General features: G+C 36.5%; 1 protein-coding gene across 1 annotated transcript in view; it reads right to left on the minus strand.

The window, feature by feature from the left end:
- The window catches only part of LOC140328222 (saxiphilin-like), a 26,334-nt gene extending 14,865 nt beyond the window's left edge, over positions 1-11,469 (minus strand). The window contains exons 1-10 of the mRNA XM_072407637.1: positions 11,310-11,469; positions 10,041-10,204; positions 8,915-9,023; positions 5,935-6,150; positions 4,866-5,057; positions 3,880-4,018; positions 3,023-3,078; positions 2,465-2,628; positions 1,909-2,059; positions 555-703 (exon numbers count right to left, since the gene is read on the minus strand). Coding sequence (XP_072263738.1) covers positions 555-703; positions 1,909-2,059; positions 2,465-2,628; positions 3,023-3,078; positions 3,880-4,018; positions 4,866-5,057; positions 5,935-6,150; positions 8,915-9,023; positions 10,041-10,204; positions 11,310-11,352 — 1,383 coding nt within the window. The 5' untranslated portion in view covers positions 11,353-11,469. The remainder of the gene's footprint in view (positions 1-554; positions 704-1,908; positions 2,060-2,464; positions 2,629-3,022; positions 3,079-3,879; positions 4,019-4,865; positions 5,058-5,934; positions 6,151-8,914; positions 9,024-10,040; positions 10,205-11,309) is intronic.
- Between the last annotated feature and the right edge of the window lie 8,031 nt (positions 11,470-19,500).

The raw sequence follows: 19,500 nt of genomic DNA on the forward strand, positions 1-19,500 counted from the left end.
ATGATGAAGTGTTATATAATGCTACCAGTGCTGCCCCGCATGAATATACTGAGTTCAGGGTGCTCTTGGGCTGGAGCTATGACACCCTGAATATGCAAATTTTGTAAAACCCGGGGAGGATTGATGCTGGGTGTCCTATAACCCTGAACACCTTGTGGTGACCTTATTGCGAATACCTTGCAGATAATGGTGAAGCTAACTTATTAAAAAAAAGCATTAAAAGAATAATGGTAAAAGCCTAAACAACCAACAAACAACTTGTATAAAAACCACATGGTAAATGACCATTAGATTCATATCCTTTAGACAAGCTTTAGGCTGAGGTATCACAATTTTTTTTTCGGTAAAAACTGAGCTTAGTTCTATTCTGTCCCACCATAATAAGTCTTGAATTCCAAATAAGGAACAACTTATACCTCTGGGCATATAGGTAATTTTAACATGCATTTGGAGGGTGTTACCGTAAATAACACAAGCTATGTAGTTGCAATGTTAAAAAACTCTAGAAAATCTTTGCACATATCTTTGTACTTTTTTTTTAATATTTAGCTTACCACAATCTTTTTAATACAATCTTCTTTAAAAGGTGCTTCTATGCATTCAATGGCCCCACCGCTTACAGCTGACCAATCTTCACATTTCATCTTTTCCTGTTTATTTATTACACATACACGCACTTTGTTCTTAGAAGAAAGATGTACATCTAGGAACAGAAACCATTATTTTTGTGACTATGACTTTACATTTGGTTACAATACATAATATATCTACATGTGATAATAGGTTCCAATGTGAGCTGTTGATTAGCACTGTGATTAGCACTGTGGTTTTGATACATTGGGTTCTGGGTTCATTTCTCATCAGGGTTTTGTCTATATCTGCTTTGTTTGTTTTCTCTTGTGCTTTTTGTGGGCTTATTCTAAACACTTCTTCTCACTACTGAAAAAATAGATCCCCGGGAGTACCTGTAAGAAGGACATTGCATTGGATTCCCAGAAGGGGCTGTCTATCTATAGCTGTACTATTTATGGGTATTGTTTGGGCTTGCACAATAATCATTGTGGCAATGACTATGGAAAAGGAGACCAGTAAAGCTTTTCTACACATATCTGATAATAAATAATACCTGGAGTTTGCATACTTTAAATAAGAAATTCGTTCGGGGGCATTCAGGTCAATGTTACTATATATTGAGCATAGTTACACAAAATTAAAAGGCTCAGCTGGTGTTAGCTGCAGTAAATTATACATGACACAGGCACATCAAGCAGGGTTGTCTTACACTTTTAATCAGGAAGACAGGAAACAAACACAAGAAGACTTTGTACAGACAAATAAATTGGGTTTCCCAAAACAAATAGGCAGTACTTGCAGCTTATTTTCTAACCTGTACCCAGTCAGCCTTTACCCATCAGCAGGCTCCCACAACAAAGAAAGTGAATGCATATGTTGGCTCACATATAAAGAGGTATTAGGGGTCCTGGGGCTAGCCAAGGAAGGGTTGTGAGGGATCCTGGCCACTTGGTCCATGTCCAGGCCTTCTCAGGAGAGAACACAGGTGCTTCATTTAGGTAATCAGCGGCAGACTTCCGCAAATTCAATGTATTCCCAAAGCTGGAAGGTAGAGGAGCTCAAGAGACAACCACTGGAGAGTAAGTTTCCAAGTTTTGTTTGTGGAAAAGGAATTTGTATCATAAAAACCCAAGCAGGACCCTGTATTATATACTTTGGCCTTGAACATCTTCAGATATTGCACATCATTACAGTCTAGGCTTATTTAGCCATGATTATTCAGGTTGTAGGCTGTCAGAAACTGATGAGAATGTTACAGTATAAAATAGTTTTATATAACATAATCAAATTTGTAAATACATGATGAAAAGACAAATTGACCATTGTACCACATACCTACTGTCAGGGTTTTCATGGCATTGAACCACTGTACTCCAAGAAAGAAAAAAGCATCCATTCCAGATGGGAGAAGAGTTAATTGTGTTGTAGAATCATCAAATATTAGATCTTTCCCATGTGCAGAACTGAACAATTTACATTGCTTTTTCTATAGTCAACAAAGAAAAAAATAAAGCCCTTAAAATCCTACTGGAAAATGTCTACATAAAAATAAAACGTGTCATTAGACATGTGTAACATGGTCCAAACAATATAATCCACCAGTACTATGCTGATATCAGCAGTACTCCAGTGGAAATATTACCCACAAATAAAAAAAACAAACAGTAATACTATTACTATTAGCAAAACGAGAGTAAAAAGGGAATGGGCTATTTTACACATTACAGGTCATTTGAAGTCAGGTAACACACAGCATGTAGCTTGTGACTTCGGAAGTTTGGTTTGTCTGTAGTTCAGTCCTAAGGATCAAAGGGTTTACCCCGAAAATCATAGATTCCAGAGTTTATTAACAAAACTGATAACATTTGCAGTAAAGGTAACAGAATTATACCTGAGCCTCCATGAGAAAGTCATTGATGTCCTTAGTCTTGTCTCCGGCTTCTCTGGTCACTACTGCATCTGTTGGAACTTTTCCTAGGTTACACTCTTTATATTTGTTAAAGGGTTTCCTTGTGTTGTCTGGGCACAGAAGCTCATATTCCTCTGAATTTTCATCTGCAGAAATATGATCAATAATCATATAAAAACCCCATAACAAACACATATATTTTTTATCAATATTATCTGGCTTTCTAACACTATTAATCCTGCCAACATCCCCGACATACATTAAAGAATACAAAAGCAAAGAGATACGGGACATTAACGGCAGTGGATTTGTAAAAAATTATCATATACTTTTATTTCCTTCATTAAAAAACAACAATTAAAATATATGTGCATCTTCCCCTATACCAAGTTTCAGGAAGAGCAACTACACTCTGAGATCTTTTGCTCATTACTACACAGAGCACATAAAGGGGTGGCAAGTTTTTTACATAAAATTGCAGCTGTACCCTAAGAAAGAAAAAACATAGGATACACTTTGCCTAAAAAGCTGTTAAATTACCCGGCAAAGCAGTGTTTTTCAGAAAAGCTACATCTCCATTATCTTCTTTCAAACACCTGTGATAAGAAAAGACATGCAAATATTACATCTTCAATTCTTTATACTTTAAATTGTTTCCTTGTTGTACAAAATATACACCTAAGAGCTCAATTACTACAGTGTTAGCTGAACAAGTTGAATATATGCTCATTATTCTATATTTAAAATAAATGCATTTAAAGCTAATTAGAAAAATAGGTGACTCTTGGAAGAAAGTTGTGTGAACTTTATCGAATATATTCATTCTGTTCATTTAATTTAGGCTTCTGTAACAGGCATGAACCAAATGTCTAATGTAATTTTGAGATCCACAAACTATTCCCATACAACCCCTATAACATAATTATCATTACTGCTGTAAATTCTTTAAATACGATTTTCTGTTTCCTCTACTCACACTTACGCAAACCTAAACTATCTGGAAAACACCTCTGCTATTATAAATAACCACTTATAGTACTAGGCAATAAAGAAAAGAGTAATGAAACCAATGGTCTTCAGTTTCCATCTTTTTATGGAAGACATGGCTGCCTTGTGAACAGTGTAGAGATAATGGTATCCAAGTACGTATATCTGTATACTATTTGTATTGCCCTGACAGTAAAGTTGAAAAGAGCAATTAGGTAGACAGTTAAGTTAAAAGTCTTTTACTAGAGTCATGAGAGCTTATCTGTTTCTTTTTACCACTGACCAAACCATGTTCAGAATTTTGGTACAGCTTATCAGAAACCTCTAGTAGCTGCATTTGTGTTATGGAGAAACCAATGCAGGCAGATACATTTGTATTGTAGGGTGTTAAGGCTTTTGTTTGTACTCACTTGAATGCTCCATGGTCACCATAGTACGGCTCATCATGGCTGCTCTTACACTTCTTTTCTCCCTCTCCTATACATTGTTTGCAGAGATTGGCTTCAGTTGCCCCTGGAATGCAGCTGTCTGAGAAGAACCTTGACACAGCTGAATGAAAATAATTTCATGAATCAGAGCAAAGTGTGAAAATAAAACAATTAAATATTCACTGTCTATCTTTCTAAAAAGTCTTGCAGGGAGGGTGTTACAATCTGGAGTTGCTTAATTTGGTCTGGGTTCAGTAATGTTGTGTGCCAAAAAAAATGAGATCAGCTGACTGTCACCTGAAAGACCAGGTTTATTCATCAATGGATTTTTTTCCCTAAAAGCATAAGCATATGACAATGCCAGGATTCATTGTGCTCAATTTGGAAAAGTGTGGTTCAGAGAGTGAGTGTCCAGACCTTAACTTAATTAAGAACCTTTGGGATGTGCTGGAGACAACTTTAAGTATATGGGGCAACTCTCCCATCAGCAATATAAAATCTTGGGGAAAAATGAATGCAACTCTATTAAAGCTATCAAAACAATACTACGCCATACTGTAATCAAAGCTAAAAGTGGTCCAATGAAATATTGTGCGTGGGACTTTTTTTGCAGCCAGGCAGTGTATGTTGGCGTATGTTGAAGTTTGTAAAGGTATTAAATATGAGCCTTTTTCTATTATAACTAAAAGTTTCCTAACAACTTTAAAACAAGTACTACTAATGGCTCATTCACACATAAGTGTTGCAGGAAGACTCACAAAAACACAAGGAAATTGGGAGTTCGAATTTCAAACTTCTAAAGACTTCATAGAATAGCTTAAAGTATTAGTTTAAAAAGAAATAGGCAATTCTTGAAACTTCCATCAGAATTGCATATTCAAACCAGTTTTATTCTTCCATAATCTGGCCAATGTTGGTTTATACTCCAGGTTTCTTTTTATTTTTTATTATTTTTTTTGTAGCCATACCTTTTTCAATGGATTCTTTTGTAGGTCCTTCCCAGGACAGCAAATTCTTTTCAATAAGAACATTTACAGGAGCCTTCCAGCCATCTGTCTTTGATACGCCTGAATGACAGGACCTCTTTCCTTTCAGCTGATTAAACTGGAATGTGCTGGACTTTTTCACCACAACAACTGCATAATGACAAGTGTCCTGATCTACAGAATATAATGAAACTATGATTATTGAAATGCAGTTTAACTGCACATTGGTAAGTAATGGAAGAATATACTTGAAATGTGGTACTTATGCAATGCACTTAACCTTCTTACACAGAATATTTATATTAATATATCCAATCCCAGGAGTTTTTCTTTGGAACCTAAATGGTAACTAAGTGGAGTACTAAGAATACATGTGCTTCTATGGCCGAATCAGAATTTTGTAGATATGGCCAAATTGAATTATGTAGATGATTTTGATGTGAGTTTTATTTGCAATTCATTTCCTAATAGATTTTCTCAATATTAGGACACAATTTAATGTATTTTATAGAAGGTTTATGACTAAGGCTGATTTTGATGTACAAGTGGATACAGGCAAATTACAATCATAGACCACATTTATACATGGTAGGTGTATGAAGTTTCACAAGGCGGGGGAAGCTATTTGGCTTTTTTATTGCGAGGACACTTTTTTTAGACTTAGTTATGTTTGTGTAAGGTAAAATAATGTAATCTTTAAAACAGTGTATTTTTTTATTATTTACAAAAAGATATTTGTGGATATTGGGGAACCCATATTATGGATTAGATACACAAGAGAAGTATGCCATCTTTATTGGCTTAGGAATTTACCATTTTTTTTAACCAATAATTGGGCTGAATAGGGTGGGGAAGTCAAAAGGATCTATGGGAAGCTGTCCATAAAAAACAAATTCTAATTTAACATTGTGTTTGCAACACATGCAGAACAATATCTTACATTTCAGGCGATAATCACCAATGACCTAAGGCCTATCCTGAGTTATTCATATGATGATGTAAATAATAAACTTATGTTAGGGATATGCAAAGTTGTAGACCCAAGACTTACCATGCTTTTCACATGTAGCTCGCGTCTTACCAGGTGGAGTTTTTGTACCAGCAATCTCTTCCCCAATTGCATTAACACACCAGCAGTATCCTGTGCTCCCATGGCACTGCTGAGGATGGTAATTGCCATCTTCATCACACCGAGGTACAAAACGACCTATTATTTTCCTATTTCCTCCTAGAACTTCTTGACGGTGCTTCAAGCATTTTGACTGGTCTGTCAACATATATCCAGAGCTTATTAATAACAGAATATGTATCCAAGAAGAATATCCCTAAACGGGCTTAAAAATGTGGAACTATTAAAAGAAAATACTAATGTTTGTTGAAACAACAATATATACAGAGTTGGTGTGGCCATGTAATAGGCAAATGTAAACTTGGTGAGTAAACAAGAGTGGTTTATTACGAACAATCAAAACATTAGAATTGCTGTTCTGTACAATTTGTGGGGAAGTATAAAACATAGAAAACAAGAGAGAAGAGAAGAAAAAAAAACATGGAATTGGAAGGAATTAAAGGAAGAGAAATTGAAGAGGAAGAAAAGGAGTCAGGAAATAAGAGGAGAATAAAAGGAAGAAAAACCTTCAGACCATCAACCATTCAAGAAAGATTTCTAAGAAAAAATATAGCAAGGCACTAAACCATAAATAAGTTGGGCTTTGGTTCAGGCATATATAAGGTCAAGTCAAGTCAAGTGGGGAAGCCATTTAGTTGCAAGAATGGAAGCCATTTAGTTACAAAAGAGATCAAAGATTATTTGTAGATGTCATGAATAACAATTGGTAAATGGTTGATATGGAGATAAATGGAGACAATTTATAGTAAGTTTTTTAAAGTAAGTAAGTTATAAGTAAAGTAAATAAGTTATAGTAGTAGTAGTAGTAGTAAGTGGTCCTAAAGTTTTATTAATATTTGGCTGGAAGCCTGCCATCAATACAGATGACTTTAGGGATAATAGGGAACTTAGTACAGTACATAGTGGGATGAAAGATTATATTTACAACCAAGAATATCAAGAGATAAGTCTAAGAATATAAACAAGCGTAAAGTACCATTTCCATCACAGAAATCTGATAGCTGCCTAGTTTATCCTCTTAAGAGATGTATGTCTTAAACTGAGCTTCTTGCAGAAAACTGGGTGTAGTACAGATTGGCATAGCTGGGGACAACACTGCCTTTTACAACATTTCCCCAACTCTCTCCATGCTATCAGAGAGTCTCTAAACACAATTTTTCATTTTAGATTCTCTGGCATCTCAACAAATGTTGAATGCAGAAGACCTAGTGGTGACCAAGGTTTTATTACTATTGACTGGGAAGTATGTGTAAAAGGAGGTCCCATGCCACCACTTTCTTAGTGAACAGGGTAAATTATATCTGCAAAGATCTGGGACATTAAGACCCAAACAATGTTTTAGATAAGAAAACCAAGGAAGCATTATTCTAGGGTTTTTCCTTTCCAAATAAAGTGGGAGGATGCAGACTGAAGTTTGCAAATATTCGTGTGGGGTAACAAAAATCGTAAGGTTTGTAATGAGGGGAGTAAACAAGCCAAGCTGATCATATGGATCAAATGTCATCTCCCTTTAAGTGACAGAGGTAACTCACTCCAAGAGCAAAGTTCCATGAGTATTTTATTTATATTAGGCCACAGTTCAATGTGTACATTTCCAAAGCATTCCAAGACACTAATATGCTGTCATCCAATCACAGCCAATGGAGATTCAGAATGCAAAAATGAATAAGCTTTAGCTAGAGAATGAATCAGAGCATCTTTTTGAACCTTTGTGCTGGACTGCATTTTAAGGGTTCCTGTTTTATTTGATAAATACTTTTTTTTTTACAGTTTATCCTACAATGACATGATCTCTTACTCTTTAACACACTTTCCAGCACAGTAATATTCTGATACATTCGTTACATTTTTCTTTTATCCATTGTGAGAAAAATGTAACAAATGTATCATTTTACTGTGCGTGTTACAGAGTAAGAAATACTTGCGGGGCATCTTCTCAATGATTGCAGCAGAGTCTGCAATCATTGAGAAGAGTGTGCGATCCCCGGAGCACTACAGGTTAATTAATTAATTAACCTGTAGTGCCCCGAGGATGGTAATGGAACTGCAGAGTTTATCTGCAGTTCAGTTCCCATGGTCATGGGAATTTTGCAGTCACAGCTGTGACTGGAGGCGATCCCCGGGCACTAGAGGTTTAATGGGGACAAATTTTCCCATTCATCACATCTAGTGTCCTGTGTTCTTGGATAGAGAAACTCAATCCAAGAACACATACTACTAGTAAAGGGCTGGAAGAGCAATCTGATTGCTCGTTCAGCTCTTAATAGTTCCTAAAAATAACCTGAATTCTCCCAACATTGACTTCAATAGTGTTCAAATTCGGCATTCGATCACCCGAACAATATCTCACTATTCGATCGAATAGCTGTCAAATCGAATAGTGAGATATTCGACCAACAGTACTAAACAGTACATAAGGCCACAACTATTTTTCAGATGTGTTTATGCCTTGCCAGTGTTAAACCCTCCTCTTTACTGGGAGCTTGTATATGTTTTTCTAAACTGAAACAGAAAACCATGATCGTCTCTGTTGTGGAACGAGCAACCTGTCTTTGAGAATTTAGAGTCCTGTATATTATTCTGAACACCATTGGTTTTTAAAACAAACAACCCCAAAAGTTTGTTTATTTTAGCTGCTTTCAATGTACTCTAATTGGTTAATTAATGCATTAGACAGGAGGATCAAACCATATGGTAAGATGCTGATATAAATTCTAGACACTACTAGATTGTAAGCTCTTCGGGGCAGGGTCGTCTCCTCCCGTATCACTGTCTGAATTAGTCTGTCATTTGCAATCCCTATTTAATGTATAGTGCTTTGTAATATGTTGGCGCTACATAAATCCTGTTTATTAATAATAATAATAATAATAATAATATTAATAATAGACATGAGGCTTACCTTTATGGGGACTGTGTGGTTCTGCAATGATAGGCTTCAGATTATAAGGGTCCAGGGAAGCTTCATAAACATCTCCACTATCTAGGAACATAGCATCTGCTTGTCCATCCTGAAATCAGGTTCGTTAAAAAAACCAGTGTTTAGTGACAGGGAATTGTAGTAGTTTAGCTAATATAATAAAAAACAAACAACAGCTAGCATATTCTATCCATGATAAAGGCAGCTATTAAATATTCCAAAGTGGTAAACAGGTTAATTATATGAGATAACATAAGGTAGTCTGGGGCAGTGGTATCATTAGGGGTAAGTGGACTCTGGATAACAACCTTAGAGGGATGACTCCAAAATTATAACAAATGATATTTTTTTATGCTTGTTCAGCTGCACTTTTTGTTATTTGTTATTTTTGTTGCTGTCTTGTGTTCCTGTTTATTTTTGTTAGGAATTATTCATTTGTCAAATATATATAAAATTACATATTCATATATTCATTTGTCTGTTACGTTATTTGGGCCATTTGTAAACGTTTCATACTTTGAACTTTATTGTTTTCTTACTAATACAAGAACTGCATGGAATTATGTAAATATAAATACATTTAGGCTGCACAAACAATGTTGTAATTTAAAGGTATTATTTATGTTGCTACTGGTGCCATTACATTCTTTGATATACTACAATAATGTTTTATGAGCAACACACAAAAGCAATTTTATGGGTTCTGTACTGTCTAGTAGAGGAGGAACCCCATGTGAGAATTGAGGTGACACCAATAGTTACTGCACTGGCTGGCATCAACCCTTGAAAGGAAAGGTTAGAACGAATACCAGATGTAATGCTGTTTGTGTCCCCATTTGGAAGAGGTCTCTTCAATTTTTATCCCTATGACAACAGGATGACAAATAGGGGAAAGGTATCACCAGGACCAGGAGGTGAAGAGGTAAAGAGGAAGGATGGAGTAACAGGAATCCACAGCCCAGAGTGTATGGTCTAGTCCAAGCAGGAGAGATACACTAAAATAGAGGAGTAGTAGAGAGGAGTACTACACTAAAATATTATACTTACAGTTTTCTTAATACTCTCACCTTGTAGTGTGTGCAACTGTAAAATTAGTAATAATTCTTACCTTTATAGCCACCATACAATTCTCCATGGACGATCGATGTACACACTCAAGGGTAATGTCAGGGACATCACAGGATCCCCCTAGATCATTGCATTTTTTCTGCTCGAGATCTGATATCACACACCACCGAACATTTCTTGCACTTGATACTGCAAAGCTCAAGACTAGATAACAGTGAATACATAGAAATAGAAAACAGTGATTATAATATGTATGTAGTAGTGTGAGGGCAATACCTTCAGTTCTAAGATCTGTAAATGAGCTGCATACAATATGTGCTTTCATAATGTTTCTGGGATTATATGCACACAAAAAAACATACAGAATTTGTAGGCAAATTTTTAGCAAAGACTTGTACCCACCAAAGGATTGCAGTAACAAGCAGTAATGCAACATGTATATGTTGGTGCTTTGGGATGCAAATCATTTTGAGTGGAAACTTATCAAACAACCATTCCTGTGCTGTAATAATATGGTTTGCATTTGTTTGCAGAAAAAAAAAATCAGAATGCACTAAAAGGTTTATTTTGAATGGACTATATATATAATAGTCTACACTGACTGTTTCCCCTGCATTTAACCTAAGCATTTAAATGCCCATGTTTGAAATTCCTATTCCTTCCAATAGGCTAGTCCACACCAGAGCATTTTCTTAATGAGCAGTAAGGAAAATGCATCCTGCAGCGTCTGGAAAGAGTTAAAACAACCATAAATACCCAAAAATGCTCAGAAATGCTCCAAATGCCCACATGAATGGACTTTATTGGCATTTTTGTGCATTTTGTTGGGCGTTTTGGGCCATTTGGGAGGCATTTTCTCCTATTTACCTCTTTGCAGTGCGACACACAGTAGTAAAGTTTTCTAGTGACATAAGTCTTGGTGTGAGGAACCACAAAGGGTAGCACAGTCACAATATCTGACACATCCAGAGATGTTTGATAGCAACAACAACCAATGCTCTGAAAAGCCAGATTCAAAGGAGCACAGATTAAAAACATTGGTATTCCTCCTCTTCTCCTGCAGATTATTATTAGTTTTTTAAATTTCGCCATTTGAACATGGTGACATACTTTAGGTATAGGTATTAAATAGACATGTCCATCATTAAACAGTTTGGTTTCCACATTCAGCCTATTAATTACCCCACCAATATATACTAACCTTCAACTTGTTTCTAACATGACCTGTGTGCTTAATACATGTACCTGTACATATGTGTGCTTAGCTGCCCACCTTTATTCCTACATAAAATATAACAGCGGTACTTACCAATAATAGTGAAATAAAGGGCTTTTTGGAAATGTCTAGCCATTCTCAGTTTCTCTGCACTGCTATAGTTGATCAACTTTTGGATACTGGCATAAAGTACATTCCTTTTATGAGAGAATGATTGGCTGCATGTGCAGATCTGTTGTCCTTGATCCTTGGTATCTGTAAATAGACTTTTTTTTACACAACTAAACCTTTATCTGTGTTAACATGCTGTACTAGTTCTGTCAGCCCCAAACTTGGCTTGTTCAGGATTTATAGCTGTCTCTCTCTTTTATTAAATAAATAAAAACCATGTATTTTAAATGTCATGTGTCTAGCTACCATGTTGAACCAGTGGATTGTTTACTTTCTGTCTCCCTGACCAAGAACTAAGCAAGTTAAGTCAGTGGGATCTTATAGTTTCACCACTGTCTATGTGGTGTTTATTTGTAATGTACCATAATGATCATTGGCTTATCCTAAATTAGCCATAACACAAATTGATCCTATATGTAAATAGGTGAACAACAACTAAGCTATAAATTGCTGAAACAGCTGGGAGCTTGAGACCTTTCAGTGACTACAATTTATTTTTGTTACTAGCAACAACAACAAAAAAATACGGCTATTGGCATAGATTGCTTATACTGTGTTGTCAGGGATAGAAAAATTGACTTTTTAGATAGTTATCACTTCTTTTGTAGAGAAGCTAGATGGATAACAAAGCCTTGTATAGCAGCTTCATAGCCGTTTCTGGTTCATGTAGAGATTTCTGAATTTCCAAAACTATGGAAGGATTGCTTAGTAGGGAATAGTTAAGTGATTATCATCCATATTTGGAGCTAAGTAGAGTTGAGAGTGAGTTGGACTTTAACATGATCTGACCAAGGATTTGGTAAAATTCCAATGGGTAAACTTGCTGAAAAATATGACATATTGAAATAAATAAATGGTCAGTTCTAGACTGTGTGATGTGGTAATGGGAATAGTGGTGTAAGCTTGCCTTCGGGACTAAAATTCCCTATCAAGGAATGTTATATTTATTAATATATAAAGTATTTTTGCAAAAGAGCCTGAAGTTAAATCGTCTTTGAATGCAAAGGGGGTAGAATGTGTCTTTTGTTTTCTTTCAATAATGTTAATAAATTTACAAGAAAAATTGACAAACATTCTGGAATAATGTCAAGATATAAAAAAATATATCTTTGTTTATGGCACAATGTCAAAAGGAAACAAATTAATACAGTTCTGTAGATAGAATAATAATAAAAAATAAAGCAAAGTAGAGAAATAATAAAAAAGAAAAGGAGTAGAAAGGGAATGGTATAGAGTATCCCAAACCATTCCTTGGTAACCATGTAAAAATTGAAAGACAGATTTTGTCCCTAGAGTCTAATATCTAAGAATAGCTCCCAGTGGCTAATATATAGAGATCCAGGGTCCCAGAAATCTTTCCACCATGTCTGTCAGTGTGTCACCATTATTCACAACAGGTTGGCTTTTAGTAAGTCAAAGAGAACAGCGAAGGTCTTCCAAGGTCTTCATCGGTATTTAATAGCCAGGAAGACAAATTAGGTCAATATTTTAGAATATCCTGGTCTCCGGGAGAATGATTTATTAGTGCCACTGCTCAGGATTTACTGAGACTTAGTTGAGTAAATTTTATTTATATGACCTGGATGTATGGACATGGGGCTAGTCCATCAAATGTAGAAGACAATTCTCATTAGGTTGCAGCCCCACAAACAGTTTTCCAGAAAGTTTGTGGAACAAAAGAAGCATTGTGTTCCTGGACCCTTTACCAATGTATTAATGATTTATAATAAAAATATCACACAAGGTATGAAGATATGTAAAATGGGTTAGGACTATGTGCTAACTAATTGATCAAACAGAAACAAAGCATCAGAAAAAAAAGTTTGTCTGGATTATTTGTGCTGGCCACTTGGATCAGAGGCAGGTCAAAGGGAAAATCCATAGTTTGTGGACCCTGGTAAAGTATATGCCATGGACTACATAGTGTCTGCTGTCAATAAGAAGATCTAACATGTAGTGGTAATCTTTGGAAAAACAGTAGGAGCCTGCAACAGGAGCTGTGGGTGGGCAGTGAAAACTGCAATTGGGTCTCGATTCTCCTTAATGTATGTCTTTACTAATTGTACCAGATAAGTTTTATTCAAGTGTTAAAAGAAATCGGTAGAGAGGTGACTTTTCTGGTTCAGTGTTAGGAACCAGAGCCAGTTCTTCTGCTTCTATCCATTACTCATTGCTGTTTCAAGCGACTGGGATGACCTGGATAAGTGAATCCTGATCCCTACCTTCTGATCTAATTTGACAATTGATCTGTATCACCACTAGATAATTCCTAGTATTGGACTACTATATGCTGTAATATCATCTCCTGATAATTGGAATGCCTCTATTCAGAGAAAAAATGCTGCTACTTGTCTCTACCTCCCCTTAACAAGCCTAACTGCAAAATGCATTGGGACTACAAATGTTTATATGCTTTTCTACAATTTCATAATTGCACTTGTTAATTTAGTAGCATTACTCTGTCTTGGCCTTGTTGGTCTCCAATACTCTAAACAACGACTTTGCTGTTCAATCAGCTTCTTTAAATATAAGAAAAAAAATTACATGCTTCACAAGCCTCCTCTCTGCCTATTCCCTAGCTTCATCTGGTGCTGTGACTGTGGTTTATTATACTGTACTATGTAAACAGCATAGCAAAGAGGATATCCCAGAGGAACTGCAGTCAGTGGTGTTGCAATATTTATATGAATGCCTTCATTCCCATCTAGAAAACATTATAGAAGAGACTGGATTTGATAATAGTTGTTATTTTGTTTTTTGTTTTTGATAGCTCAAAGTGTCCCAAGCTGCCTAAAGCAACAGTACTTTAGAGCAGAAATAGTGTAATTTGATTTCACAGTATTTCAGAATACCTTAGCAAATCTGTGAGTTCTGATTTAAGAGTTCCGGTAGACTTGGAGATAATAAACATAACTAACGCTAGATGGCAGAAAAGAACACATTACTACTATAAGAAATTCCAGTGGATCAAAAAAAAAGAAATTGGATTGACATTAGATGTAGTTATGGTAATAGAAACTTAGTTACTCTCCACTAGGGATGAGCAAGCGAATTTATGCAGCCGCGGTAATCCTCCTATAGTGATTTCCTGGATTTGCGATGGATTCGCAAAATTTTGTGGACCCATTGGAACTTTGAGGAAATTTCCGCGCGCATGCCAGAAGCATTCTCCCTCGTCCTTACTCTCCACATGATTAACATTCTCTTTCATTTTTCAATTTTAATTCTCCCAGCCTATCTATACATACGAGGCCTTGTTATTCAACTGGCTTCCTACCATTACCTTAAAAAGTCACTTTTTCTATCCCCAACAACACAGTTTAAGCAATCTATGCCAAACAAAGTTTTTTTTTTTTTGTGCCGACAAAAAAAAATGGTAACCAAACTGTTCCGCCAATTTTAGCTCAGTTGTAGTTTACCTTTATAAATAGGATTCTTCTGTGTATATACCTATATGCAGGTAATTACACTGAATGTAGGATGCTTACTAGAAGGTTTATTCTTACAGTCACATGTAGTATTTTTTTATTTATTATTTAGTTTTAATATTTAATTTTTATTTCATTTTTATGGATTTGGCTATTTTCTGCAACATATTTATTTTCATTAGGGATAGTTTGGGATTATAATGATGCAAATGATTGGTTAAATTTTCCCCTCATCTGTGACTGTATATTGGCGATTAAATATGGTTTCTATTTTACTTCTCATGTCCTTTCGACACAGTGGTTGAAATGTCCATGCAACCTTTTGCAATGGCAAAATTCACTTATCTCCCAGGTAAGGTGTTCTGTAATCTGCTTACATTGTGAGATGAGGAGTTTTTTATGTATTCCTTGGAGTTTGTCAAATAAAGATTGTGGGAATACTTAGGTATGATATTACCCCAGGGAAGGAGAAATGTCTTGTGCAAGGCTTCTGACTTTGTGATGTGACCCTTCATGTGTCCTGACAGTGAGGTGGATCATGGAGACACATGTTTGTTTTAATAATAATAACATGGAGTGTATTTCCCTTTGGACAAGTTCTAGACCTGTGCACGCACACTGCTGTCCTTTTTTTAAAATATTATTATGCTCCATGTCTTATCATTTCTTTTAAAATTGCCTACGTAAATAAATAGCGTTTATTCACGTATTTGATAAATGATTGGTTTGCACTTTGGCCTATGTACATTTTTCATGAGGCACTAGTCTTCTACCACTTGTGGTGGTCCAAAAAATTGGATCATTCTATGGGCCTGATTTATTAAAGCTCCCCATGGCTGGAGAGGATAAGTAATTTTTTATTTGTTAGCAAATGTTTTCAATTCTGGAGCAGGTCCAGGTTTGCTGGATCACCCAGCTTTACTGATGAAAATGTATCCTCTCCAGTCTAGAGGAGCTTTAATAAATCAGGCTCTATGTGTCAGATGTATCTGTTATCCAGTACTGGATGGATCCCTTATTCAATTCCTAAGTACTTGGGCTGGTATTAAAGCAGAAAATCTCAATGTTTGCTTAGAACCTGGGTTGGAGGAGCCCCGGACCTGGAACAATTCTCAGAAGTTGGACATGGCAGCCTACAACAGAACTTTAGGAGACACAGAGAAGACTGGAAGGTTTCATTTTACAGCATTTCAATTTGTGTGAAAATATTTTAGACTGGACTCTATCTACTATGTAGAGGTGATGGTTCACCAGCATGTTGTTCAATGTTTGCTCCCACGTCTATGTGTACTGTAGTTAAGTACTTTGTACATAATATTTGGTAACAATACTAACTAAATTGATTGTACATGGCCTCTTTTTGCATTCTATAATCTGTTAATGTCAAAGTACAGTGTTCTGAATATTGAGGTTATACAAGGCTGCATTGTGCTTGAAGCATTGTGACTTATCCTATAAAAGAGCATAGAGAATTTAGGGGGAAGCCAACTAACCTTACTGCATGTTTTTGGGAGGAAACCGGAGTACCTGGAGGAAACCCACGCAGACATGGGGAGAACCTGCAAACTCCATGCAGATGGTGTCCTGGCTGGGATTTGAACCTAGGACCTAGCACTGCAAAGGCTGGAGTGCTAACCCCTGAGCCACCATGTTGCCTGGCCTTGATATGAGTCAAGAATCATTTCCCTAATTTTAATTTTGCATTTGCAAGTTGCAAATTAATAATATAATTAGGTCTCCTAAATGAATAAATTCTGAGATCTCGCACCAAAGCACTACAAACACATACCCCAGGAAAAAACACACACGGGTGGAATTCCCTTTTAATTCTCAGTTTAATATCAAACAACATTGTGGAAGAAGCACCCTAATACTGCTGGTTGTCAGGTTAAGAATTCATCATGGGGTTGGACCATCATTAGTGATTCAATATCTGCATTTAGATCTTTATAGATGTGCAAATAAAGCAATTAAGATTCACAACTGCTATTGTACTTATTGGCTGTTCTAATTCTATTCATTATTGTTAATTTGAATGCTGTTCAGTAAATAGGGCTGATTACAAGACCTACAAGACCCACTACATGTAGCATCTCGCCCATGGCAGCCTGTTGAAAATGAATAGGGGCAGCAGTGAGTAGAGAAATACAGGTAGTTCCCGAGTTAAGGACATCCGACATTCGGACAACTCCAAGATAAAAACAGGGCTTCCCTGCTCTTTACTGTGCAGGACGGAGCCTTAATAGGGGGAGGGGGGGGCGGTTTGCATGACTTGCAGAAGAAATCTTTTGCTAAACACAGCTGAGACTGAGCTCTTCTGCAACACCTTGTAACTCTTTAATGACCAAGACAAACTCTGCAGTTGTTTCTTTTTGCATATCAAAGCACAGCTTGCTTCAGAAGTTATTCAATGTCTAGGCTCCATAAAGTTTTTTTTTTTTTGCTTTGTTTGTGAGTATTTTTTACAGTAACTGACACTACGCTGCCTAATACGATGTTGAGACAAACATCTGTCCTAATTGCATTTATTAAAATAATGTACCTGTTCCAACTTACATACAAATTCAACTTAGGAACAAAACTGCAGTTCCTATCTCGTATGAGATACCTGTACTGTACTGTCTACAATTCTTTAAGAACCAAGGTGCCAGATGCCAGAAGTTGCACAGGAGCAGCTTTTCCTGCAGCAAATCTAAACATAGCCTTATACATCATCCTTGTAACATAAATTAACTAAAGCTGCGTACACACGTCAGATTTTTCTCACCCGATAATCGGCATCGGCCAGATATCGGGCGAGAATCTGGCATGTGTACAGTTGGCGTCGTTCATCGTCCCTGGATCCGTCCTGGCGGATCCACGAACGATGAACGACGACCGATCCTAATGCAAGGGAAGGGGGAGAGCGCGCAGCAGGGTGCCGCTCCGTCGCTCTCCCCCTCCCCTCTCCATAGAGCAGAACGGTGCTGTATGTACAGCACCGTTCATGCATCTTGTAGTCCTTTGTCGTTGGAAAGGATCGTGAAAGATCCTTTCCAACGACAAAAATTGCACGTGTGTACGCAGCTTAAGTAAACAAACTAAATAAATTCTTGCTAAGCACTGTGGTTGGTACCATATTGCCTGATTATGAAAGTAAAAAGTAACTGTCAACTTGTTGCATAGGCCATTTGTATCTGCTATCCAGTTTACGAGGATACCTTTGCCTTTGAGCAAAAGTTTTGGGGTGGTGTCTTCACTTTTGTGTGTGCGCAGCTTTAATTGTGTGCAGAGCCCCAACCATTGCATGCATGACAGCTTAGAAGTTCAAAACACAGTGAAAGTTTCTCTTTAAAGCAAACATTTCAGTGAAAGATTATGTAAGCTGCCATTGCTGATCTGGTTCTAAAAAGTTCCACTTGTCTGGCTGGTGTTTTGTTGCTTTGCCTTTGATATCATCTGAATCACTGATCCAGAATGGATTTTATCAAGTTTATTACTTTTATCAAGTTTATTACTTTGAGTGGAACTAAACTCATCTCCCCCCACTACTTTGCCAGCACCAATATCTTCAATCTTATTTTTCCAGGTTTGGGATATTCGGCCATCTTAATTTGCCATGCCGGAAAGACATAGGTTTCATATATGTGCACAAGAGTGCATTGATTCCTGGCACCAGTATGCTAAGATCATACATTTGGCTAAACATCCGCATCCCAGTGTATACTCTACATGAAGTTGCAAACAGGCAGGTAAATTTGTTTTATTGCAAAAATGACAAGGCCAGCGTCTTCTGCAATAAAGAGCCCACTTACTCAACAACAACTATTTGGCTCCTTAGGTTTAGTTCCATTTTAATTCTTTATAACTCATCACAAGCTACTCCAAAATCCTAAACGCTGTACATTTAAATTAGATGTTGTTAATATTTTTAACAGAGATTATTTATTAGATGATCTAATAATAAGGTATGAATGATTCATCCTGTAAGTGATCCCTGGTATTATTTTTAAATTTTGTGCCTTTGGATTTGTTCCTATTTTTGCTCATTTTATTCATTTTCCCTGTCAGGTTCATATTTCCCTATTACTCCAGTTTTATTTTTCCTATATTTTGCCCTTCAAATTTGCCCATCCAAAATCTGTTAAATTGTTCTTCAAAATAGCAAGGATTTATTATTGAGGCATTTTTACTGCCAGATGACATTTTACACTGTAGCCATTAAGGAAAGTCAGAATTTTGCACTTTTTAGAGTTAAATTGTCACCAAAATTGCTAGGGATGTCCTGGGATTTCCATGAGACAATGGCCCAAAACATAAACATGTTAAAAAGTATGTGGTTTTGTTCAAAATAATATCAAAATATAGGCAGGAATTTCTGATTTTTTTTAAATGTAGGCTATTGCCGGCCCACCTTTTATGTTCATGGCAAATTGTATAGAGGCCAGAATTGCTGAGGGAGAGGGGTCGGGGGGCTATAAGAGCATGGTGCATGCATGTTGGAATACGTTTAAATAGCTGTTTAAATGGCAAATAAAGAGTTAATTAGCATCTGAATGTCATTCATTAGTATCCCAATAAGTTTTTTTCTTATGTCACACTTTCACTCATTCGACTGATTGGTAACCTATTGTATTATAAAGGGCTGGATGACAGTTGTAGTACAAAATAATACAATGTTATTGAACGGCATATCTTATAGCATG

The sequence above is a fragment of the Pyxicephalus adspersus genome, chromosome 4 (genome assembly GCF_032062135.1).
Source record: "Pyxicephalus adspersus chromosome 4, UCB_Pads_2.0, whole genome shotgun sequence".
Classification (NCBI taxonomy): Eukaryota; Metazoa; Chordata; class Amphibia; order Anura; family Pyxicephalidae; genus Pyxicephalus; species Pyxicephalus adspersus.